Genomic DNA, 10100 nt, shown 5'->3' on the forward strand with positions numbered 1-10100 from the left:
ATCAAAACCAAATCCTCGGCAGCTTCTGCTGAAGACACATGCGTCTCCAGAGCTCCTGTTATTTGCATCATTGCTCTGTTAAACGATATTCCCAAGCCTTGATTTGTCAAACTGAGGATGTCGGGAAGCACCGGGAACGGGAAGTTGCGTCAGTGGCTGATCGAGCAGGTGGACACCGGGAAATACCCCGGTTTAGTTTGGGAGGACCGGGAGCGGACCGTGTTCCGCATCCCGTGGAAACACGCAGGGAAGCAGGACTACAACCGAGACGAGGACGCCGCGCTCTTCAAGGTAATACAGGTGCATTTAAAACTAACTTAAAAATCAATATTAATACACAAAAATAATGAATTGCATTTACATGCAAAAAATAAAATAAAATGTATATTAGTCACGATAATTGTTTGATCATTTCAAACTGTATGAATGAACTATTTTGATTGTAAAGTGTGTTTGTACATTGATTTATTTATTTGCAATAGTTTATATATCCGTTAATTTTATAATGCACTGGCATTCTGATATTTTCAGTTGTGCAAACACTTTCAGCGCTGCTGTTCATTCATATGCAAATGAGATCCGTTCCGCATAAATTATGTTAATGATGTCTGGTTTCTTGGATCAGGCCTGGGCTCTGTTTAAGGGCAAGTATCGCGAGGGAATTGATAAACCGGATCCTCCCACCTGGAAAACCCGGCTCAGGTGCGCCTTGAACAAGAGCAGCGACTTCGAGGAGCTCGTGGGCCGGAGCCAGCTGGACGTGTCGGAACCGTTCAAAGTGTACCGCGTTATTCCCGAGGGAACCAAAAGAGGTGATCACACTCATACACATAAATAGAGCTAACATTTAAAAACGGAAATTATTTATAATGCAGATATTGCATGACTGAAAAATGTATTCAATGCAATTTATAAATAATAAAAAAAAAAAAAATTAAATACCAACTCATTTCAAAAGGTGTATATATTGTATGTATAGTGTAATATATTAAATAATTGATTAAATATACATTTATGTATAGTAATAAAAAATTACATAGACTATATAGATAACTGTGTATTTATTCAACTTAATTTATCAACAGAGAAATTAGTATATAGAAATATTATTTTTAATTAAATACAAATTATATTAACAAATTATATTAAATTATATTTAATTATATGTTAAATATACATTTGTTTATATTTATTTATTAATTAATAGATAGATTATAATACATTAATAATTAAAATTATAAACACACACACACACACATATATATATACACAAACATACAGTGGGTTTAGAAAAGAATCAGTCTCCTTTAAAATAACCCATTTTGTAGCTCTGGGGCCTGAAATAAAGACTGTTTTTGTTTTATCAGCTGTATTTACTACATCAAGTGAAAGATAGAACACTAACATGTCAAAAAAAAGCAGAATCACTGAGTTGGAAAAAAGATGAGTGTTTTGTTGAAGTAGCTTCTGCTTTAACTTCAGTCTTCAGTCTGTTGGGGTTTGTCTCTAGTAACTTTGCAGTTATCTCTTCTTTGCAGAACTGCTCCAGTTCGGTTCGGTTCGGTTCGGTTCGGTTCAGTTCAGTTCAGTTCGGTTCATTTCAGTTCAGTTCAGTTCAGCTCAGTTCGGTACGGTTTGGTTTGGTTTGGTTCATTTCTGTTCGGTTCAGTTCAGTTCAGCTCAATTCGGTTTGGTTTGGCTCAGTTCAGCTCAATTCGGTTTGGTTCGGCTCAGTTCAGCTCAGTTCAGTTCAGTTCAGTTCAGTTCAGCTCAGTTCAGTTCAGTTCGGCTCGGCTCGGTTCGGCTCAGTCCAGTTCAGTTTAGTTCAGTTCTGTTCAGTTCAGTTCAGTTCAGCTCAATTCGGTTTGGTTTGGCTCAGTTCAGCTCAATTCGGTTTGGTTCGGCTCAGTTCAGCTCAGTTCAGTTCAGTTCAGTTCAGTTCAGTTCAGTTCAGTTCAGTTCAGCTCAGTTCAGTTCGGCTCTGTTCGGCTCAGTCCAGTTCAGTTTAGTTCAGTTCTGTTCAGTTCAGTTCAGTTCAGTTCAGTTCAGTTCAGTTCAGTTCAGCTCAGTTCGGTACGGTTTGGTTTGGTTCATTTCTGTTCGGTTCAGTTCAGTTCAGCTCAATTCGGTTTGGTTTGGCTCAGTTCAGCTCAATTCGGTTTGGTTCGGCTCAGTTCAGCTCAGCTCAGTTCAGTTCAGTTCAGTTCAGTTCAGTTCGGCTCGGTTCGGCTCAGTCCAGTTCAGTTTAGTTCAGTTCTTTTCAGTTCAGTTCAGTTCAGCTCAATTCGGTTTGGTTTGGCTCAGTTCAGCTCAATTCGGTTTGGTTCGGCTCAGTTCAGCTCAGTTCAGTTCAGTTCAGTTCAGTTCAGTTCAGCTCAGTTCAGTTCGGCTCGGTTCGGCTCAGTCCAGTTCAGTTTAGTTCAGTTCTGTTCAGTTCAGTTCAGTTCAGTTCGGTTTGGCTCAGTTCAGTTCGGTTCAGTTCAGTTTGGTTCGGCTCAGTTCAGTTCAGCTCAATTCGGTTTGGTTCGGCTCAGTTCAGCTCAGTTCAGTTCGGTTTGGCTCAGTTCAGTTCGGTTCAGTTCAGTTTGGTTTGGCTCAGTTTAGTTCAGTTCAGTTTGGTTTGGCTCAGTTCAGTTCAGTTCAGTTTGGTTCAGCTCAGTTCAGCTCAGTTCAGTTCAGTTTGGTTCGGCTCAGTTCAGTTCAGTTCGGCTCGGCTCAGCTCAGTTAAGTTCAGTTCAGTTCAGTTCAGCTCAGTTCAGCTCAGTTTGGTCTGATGGACAGTGTTTTAGACTGCGGTCTTCAGGTCTGGACTCTGTCGAGGACATGCAGGGACATTCAGCTTTTCTCCTTTAACCTGTGTGAGCTCAGTTCTGCTGTGTGCTCCAGGTCTTTTATTGACTTGTGCTTCTGTCTGAGAAGTGCTCCAGTCGCTGCTGCAGAGAAACACTGTATAACAGGACAGTAACACCTCGTTCTTTACTGCAGGAACGCTGTTATCTGGATGCTGAGCTGGATTAGATGTACTCCAGACACATTGTTTGCTGTTGAGGCTAAATAACTCAATCTGTGATGTTTTTAGATGTGGACAAGGACCACTCACTGCTTCAGAGTCGCTGTAGGTCTCTCGACCGTCTCTCTGATCAGTTTCCTCCGGCTCTTTCATCAGTTTGGAGTGATGTTCTGATCCAGGGAGCGTTTGTGTTTTACCTTTCATTTCTGAATAATAGACTTCACTAGGCATCGGTAAAGCCTTTGAATTTTTTTTTTTTTTTTGTCCTTTGCATCTGATTGAGTTTACAAATCATTTTTAGGAGGGGTGATCCTTTTTCCAACTCTGTGATTCTGTTTTAAAATTGTATATATATATTAATTTACATTTAAATAGCAATTCATTTCTCCTTCATTTCAGCACCAAAATCATATGAAAAAGTTTCCACAAGCGTGGGTCACCACAACTACCCGTTTTATCCTTCATATGAACCCGTGGAGGGTCAGGTAACACTATTTTAATCAAGCTTACTGTAATTCACCACTAAATTGAACTCTAACGTAATATCTGTCCATGATAATGAAACAGTTAAGGTGGAAATCTGTTTGTGTGTCCGTCTCCCTGTACAGGTGTGTAACTTCCTGTCTGCTGCTGACAGGAACTGGAGGGACTTCCTGTGTGAGCAGAACTCACTGTCCGATGTCCACTTTAGCCAGAACTCACGCTGGGACACCGGTATTTATTCTCTCTCTCTCTGTTTCAATTTACAAAATAAATTGAGTCATTTATAGTAAAGATTGTGTGTGTGTGTGTCTCTGTGTGTGTGTGTGTATGTGTGTCTCTCTCTCTGTGTGTGTGTGTGTGTGTGTCTCTCTGTGTGTGTGTGTGTGTGTGTGCAGGGTACCAGATAAGTGGCTCTTTCTACAGCTGTAACACGTTCGACTCGCCTCCCTCACCGTTCTCCCTGGATGCCAGCATGAGATCAGCCGAGGCCCTGGCACTGTCAGGTGCACATACAATTAATAACCTTCCTAGCAACACCCTGGTAACCATTCAGAATATCTTAGCACATAACAATCAACAGCAGGCAACCACTCAAAGAAAGCACCTTGACAAAAAACCTAGTAAACACCTTAGAACAACTGTCTAACAATACCTGTTACCAACTTCTTAACTCACTTGCCTAGCAACTACTTACAAATGCCCTAGTAACCACTTAGAACATCTTAGCAACTGCCTAGCAACAACAATATACCCCAGTAAAATTAAAACATATTGTGAACCACCTAGCAACAGCCTATCTACTTAGACATCATAGCAATCTAGCAACTACCTACAAATGCCACAGGAACTACTTAGAATATTTTATCAACCACCAAGCAACAGCCTAGCAACAGCCTAGCAACATCATAACAACTACCTACAAAGGCCCCAGTAACTATGCAGAACATCTTAGACCAAAGTTACTATGTAGGACATAGTACTAGAACTACCTTAGCAACTGCCTAGCAACAAACTAAAATGCTAAGCAACAGCCTAGCAACAACCTTAAATGCCTAGCAACTGCCTAGCAACAACCTAAAATGCCTAGCAACTGCCTAGCAACAATCTAAAATGCCTAGCAACAGCCTAGCAACAACCTAAAATGCCTAACAACTGCCTAGCAACAACCTAAAATGCCAAGCAACTACCTGGCAACAACCTAAAATGCCATGCAGCAGCCTAGCAACAACCTAAAATGCTAAGCAACAGCCTATCAACAACCTAAAATGCCTAGCAATAGCCTATCAACAACCTAAAATGCCTAGCAAAAACCTAAAATGCCTAGCAACTGCCTAGCAACACCATGAAAAATGCCTAGCAACAGCCTAGCAACAACCTAAAATGCCTAGCAACAACCTAAAATGCCAAGCAACAGCCTAGCAACAACCTAAAATGCCTAGCAACTGCCTAGCAACAACCTAAAATGCCTAGCAACTGCCTAGCAACAACCTAAAATGCTAAGCAACAGCCTAGCAACAACCTAAAATGATAAGCAACAGCCTATCAACAACCTAAAATGCCTAGCAATAGCCTAGCAACAACCTAAAATGCCTAGAAACAGCCTAGTAACAACTTAAAATGCCTAGCAACTGCCCTGCAACAACCTAAAATGCCAAGCAACTACTTACAAAGGCCAAAGTTACTATGTAGGACATAATACTAGAACTACCTTAAAATGCTCCAGTAAACACTTGGAACATCTTAGCAACTGCCTACATATAAACTACATATAAATGACTCAGTAACTATTTAGAACATCTTGGCAACCACCTAGCAACTGTCTAGAAACTCACCAGCATCTCTGACCCGTTCCAGACGCCCGTCTGCAGGTGATGGTGTTCAGCGGTGAAACTCTGGTCACGGACGTCACCGTGGTGAGCGCCGAGGGCTGTCGACTGGCTCCACATGACGATAACTGGACCTACAGCGGCCCGGAGCTGGTTCCTCTCCCTCAGGTTGAGAGAGGAGCGCTGGAGGGGGGCGTCCTGCTCTGGATGATGCCCGATGGACTGTACGCCCGACGCTTCTGTCAGTCCAGGGTCTACTGCGACGGGACGCACGCTAACCTGAGCACCAAACTCTGCAAACTAGAGCGAGAGCAGACCAGCAAACTACTGGACACACAACTCTTTCTGACAGGTTAGAACGGCTCAACAACTACTAAACGGCATTTTTATATATTTAATAGTTAAAAGATAGTTCACGCCAAAATGGTTTTCTTTTACTCACATTCTTCCAAACCTCTAAGACTTAGACTCGTTCGTCTTCAGAACACAAATTAAGATATTTTTAATGAAACCTATCCCTCTACTGTTGTCAGGTGTTGTTTTTTAGTCCAGATTTTAAAGCAATCTCCCACCCATTGGAATGCCATTTCCACAGAGTAAAAAAACGCAATACGGCTAGTTTTGAATAGATGGGGTGATTTTGTTTTGCAGACCTGGCAACCCGGACTACCACTTTGGTGCTAAACAAAAAGTTCATAAAGCGATTTTTAAACTTTATTCACAAGTTAACATTAATCAACACACACATCAGATATGGGAAATGGAAGCTCAAGCATGCTTGCTTGATGTGTGAGAACCAATGAGGTTCATTCTAGTGTGTTACGCAGCATGTTTAAGCTTCTGTAAGAACCAAAGAGGTTCTGTTCAGGTTCTCTGCTCAATATAAATATCTGAATGAAAGGCTAAATTAAATCTGCACATCATTTAGTCTCTTCAGAAAATTTGGACTAAACTGCTAAATTCATATGGATTAGTTTTACGATCTCTTTATGAACTTTTTGAAACCTCAGAAGTATGGGTTGCCAGATCTGTCAATCAAAATCAAAATTAGCCCGGTTGCATTTTCTCCCCCGTTTTCTGCTCTGTCAAAATAGCATTCCAAGGGTTGGAGATCACCACCAAAAACCTGCAGACTAAAAAGCAACGTGTGTGTGGTAACAACAAAAAAGTAACCCAATTTTGCGAATTAAAACCGAGAACTTGGCAACACAGGTGAAAATTGCATAGACTGTCAATGGAGGAACAGAAATCTCAAGTTTCATTACAAATATATATATAAGTCTAAAGTGTTTGGAACAACATAAGGGTGAGTACATGATGACGAATCTTTACTTTCGGCTTTATTAACCCTTTAAGTTTATATGCATTAATTCCTGCAGAGCTCCAGGGTTATTTCCTGCACGCTCGTCCTCCTCCGCGTTTCCACGTGCAGCTGTTTTTTGAGTGCTGTGACCCCTCCGTTGACAACAGACCCCTGACGGTCCAGGTAATGACCTTTGACCTCTCCATCTGCTCTGTCACGCCTCCACATGACTACACACGGCTGTCCCTTCTCCTGTCCTACAGGTGGAGCCACTGTTCGTCCGTCAGCTGCTTCTCCTCCTCCAGCAGGGCGGTGTGAACTACACGAGGAGCACCCATGAACTTTGTCCTCTGACCCCTGAGCAGGTTTACCCCGCCCACCAAGAGAATCCTGTCATCAGCGGACACCAGACGCACGGAAACTTCATACAAGAGTGACCCCAAAAGAGTTACAACACATTATTAAGACACCAATTTTTTATTTTTTTATTAAAAAAGGAAAACAAATATATATATATATATATATATATATATATATATATATATATATATACACACACACACACAATTCTTTTTTCCATTTTAATGTAGTCATATATACAGTATATATACATTAAATAAAAAAATATAAATTATAAATCTAAATATAAAATATTTATTATATAAATACAGTACTGTGCAAAAGCAAAAGCCAACAAAAAATGGTTTTAAGTCAGTTATTTCTATGTTTTTCTGTAGTGTGTCAGTAGGAAATATCAGTTTACATTTCCAAACATTATTTTTGCCATTAAATATAATGAGATTTTTGTTTGCACAGAGTCTGACAGCAGCCAGTGCTCCACACAGAGATCTGATCTGATCACCATCAGTCTGTGTGAAATAACATGAAGAAACAGAACAAACTGAGACAGAATCAATCCAGAAGAACTGTGCCAATGTCTCCAAGACACTTCAAGAAACCTGCAAAGATACAGGACAGTTAAAAGTTTTAGGCATTTGTGTAAAAATGCTGTAAAGTGAGGATGCCGTCAAAAATAATGCCATAGATATATTTTATTAATTAACTTCTATAAACTTAACTAAATTAAATCAACATTTGGTGGGACCACACTACAGGTGCATCTCAAAAAATGTGAATATGTTGGAAAAGTTAATTAAATTCAGTAATTCATCTTGTGTATTAAATAAATTCAGTGCACACAGACTGAAGTAGTTTAAGTCTTTGGTTCTTTTCATTATGATGGTTTAGGCTCATATTTAACAAAAACCAACCAATTCACAATCTCAACAAATTCTAATACTTCATAAGACCAATAAAAACATTTTTTTTTAGTGAATTGTTGGCCTTCTGGAAAGTACAGTATGTTCATTTACTGTACATGTACTCAATACTTGGTAGGGGCTTCTTTTGCTTTAATTACTGTCTCAATTCGGCGTGGCATGGAGGTGATCAGTTTGTGGCACTGCTGAGGAGGTCTGGAAGCACAGGTTTCTTTGACAGTGGCCTTCAGCTCATCTGCATTGCTTGGTCTCTTGTTTCTCATCTTCCTCTTCTTGACAATAGCCCATAGATTCTCTCTGGGGTTCAGGTGTGGTGAGTTTGCTGGCCAGTCAAGCGCACCAACACCATTGTCATTTAACCAACTTTTGGTGCTTTTGTCAGTGTGGGCAAGTGCCAAATCCTGCTGGAAAATGAAATCAGCATCTTTTAAAAGCCGGTCAGCAGAAGGAAGCATGAAGTGGTAGATGAAGATGGTGGATGAAGATTTCTTGGTAAACGGGTGCAGTGACTTTGGTTTTCAAAAAACACAATGGACCAGCACCAGCAGATGACATTGAACCCCAAATCATCACAGACTGTAGAAACTTAACACTGGACTTCAAATAACTTGTGCTATGAGCTTCTCCACCCTTCCTCCAGACTCTAGGACCTTGGTTTCTGTGTGTGATGGCTCTTGACCCCTTGACCCCAGCCTCAGTCCATTCCTTGTGAAGTTCACTTAAATTCTTGAACTGATTTTGCTTGACAATCCTCATATGGCTGTGATTCGCTCGGTTGGTTGTGCATCTTTTTCTTCCACACTTTTTCCTTCCTGTCAACTTTCTGTTAACATGCTTGGATACAGCACTCTGTGAACAGCCAGCTTCTTTCGCAATTAATATTTTTGGCTTACCCTCCTTGTGAAGGGTGTCAATGATTGTCTTCTGGACAACTGTCAGATCAGCAGTCTTCCTCATGATTGTGTAGCCTAGTGAACCAAACTAAGACCATTTTGAAGGTTCAGGAAACCTTTGCACGTGTTTAGCATGTCACCATATTCTAATTTGTTGAGATAGTGAACTGGTGGGTTTTTGTTAAATGTGAGCCAAAATTATCCCAATTAAAAGAACTAAAGACTTTAAACTACTTAAGTCTGTGTGCATTGAATTTATTTAATACACAAGTTTCACAATGGAGTTGAATTGCTGAAATAAGTGAACTTTTTCCACAACATTCTAATTTGTTGAGACGCACATGTATGCGTTAAAAAAGCTTTCGTCCTAGCTGCACTTGTGCACTGTTTTTCAGGTATCTCTGCAGTTTTCTTGGAGTGTCTTGGAGACATTGGCACAGTTCTTCTGGATTGATTCTGTCTCAGTTTGTTCTGTTTCTTCATGTTATTTCACATAGACTGATGGTGATCAGATCAGATCTCTGTGTGGAGCACTGGCTGCTGTCAGACTCTGTGCAAAGAAAAATCACTGGATTATTACATTTAATGGCAAAAATAATGTTTGGAAATGTAAACTGATATTTCCTACTGACAAACTACAGCAAAACAGAAATAACTGACTTAAAACCATTTTTGTTGGTGAAAATTCTAGTGGCCTACTTTTGCACAGTACTGGGTTTATATATATATATATATATATATATATATATATATATATATATATATATATATATATATATATAATGTTATATAAAAATATATATACATTTTCAAAAATTAAGAAATATTTTTTGATGGCTGTCTGGTTAATAACTTTTATATTTTTGTGATTTATATTTTACTTTCTCTGCTTGTACTGTGTGTTCCTGTGACTCCTGCGGCGCAAAAGGTTGTGGGTTCAATTCCCAGGGATAATACTGCTAATAAATAATAATAAAAAAATATATATAGCCAGAATGCACTGTAAGTCGCTTTTGAATAAAGTGCCTGCTAAATGCATAAGTGTTTATGCTGTAAAACTGTTATTCAACAACATCTCAGGGACCAAATATTTTTAAAATGAATGTATTTGTTTTTATGTTTGGAATAAAATATCCACATATATTGCACAATAATAAACTGGATCTACCATTTAAATAAAATAGAACAATTGTATTTCTAACAAAGGTTAATAAATGCTGTAAAAAAATAACTAATGTTGACAAAAATGTGCTTCCTGTTAATATTTGCATTAAATGATATTCAATCAATGAAACAGGAGTCATT

The 10100-nt window shown here is 39.4% G+C and overlaps 1 protein-coding gene across 1 annotated transcript; it reads left to right on the top strand.

Moving 5' to 3' along the window:
* On the top strand, nucleotides 1-10089 carry LOC127938813 (interferon regulatory factor 4). The gene is made up of 8 exons (XM_052535703.1): nucleotides 1-291; nucleotides 626-812; nucleotides 3410-3495; nucleotides 3619-3724; nucleotides 3889-3996; nucleotides 5348-5671; nucleotides 6699-6805; nucleotides 6886-10089. Exons 1-8 carry the CDS (start codon nucleotides 118-120, stop codon nucleotides 7057-7059), a joined length of 1266 nt encoding a protein of 421 aa, XP_052391663.1. The 5' UTR covers nucleotides 1-117; the 3' UTR covers nucleotides 7060-10089.
* The last annotated feature ends 11 nt before the right edge of the window (nucleotides 10090-10100 follow it).

The sequence above is a fragment of the Carassius gibelio genome, chromosome A20, assembly GCF_023724105.1.
Source record: "Carassius gibelio isolate Cgi1373 ecotype wild population from Czech Republic chromosome A20, carGib1.2-hapl.c, whole genome shotgun sequence".
Lineage (NCBI taxonomy): Eukaryota > Metazoa > Chordata > Actinopteri > Cypriniformes > Cyprinidae > Carassius > Carassius gibelio.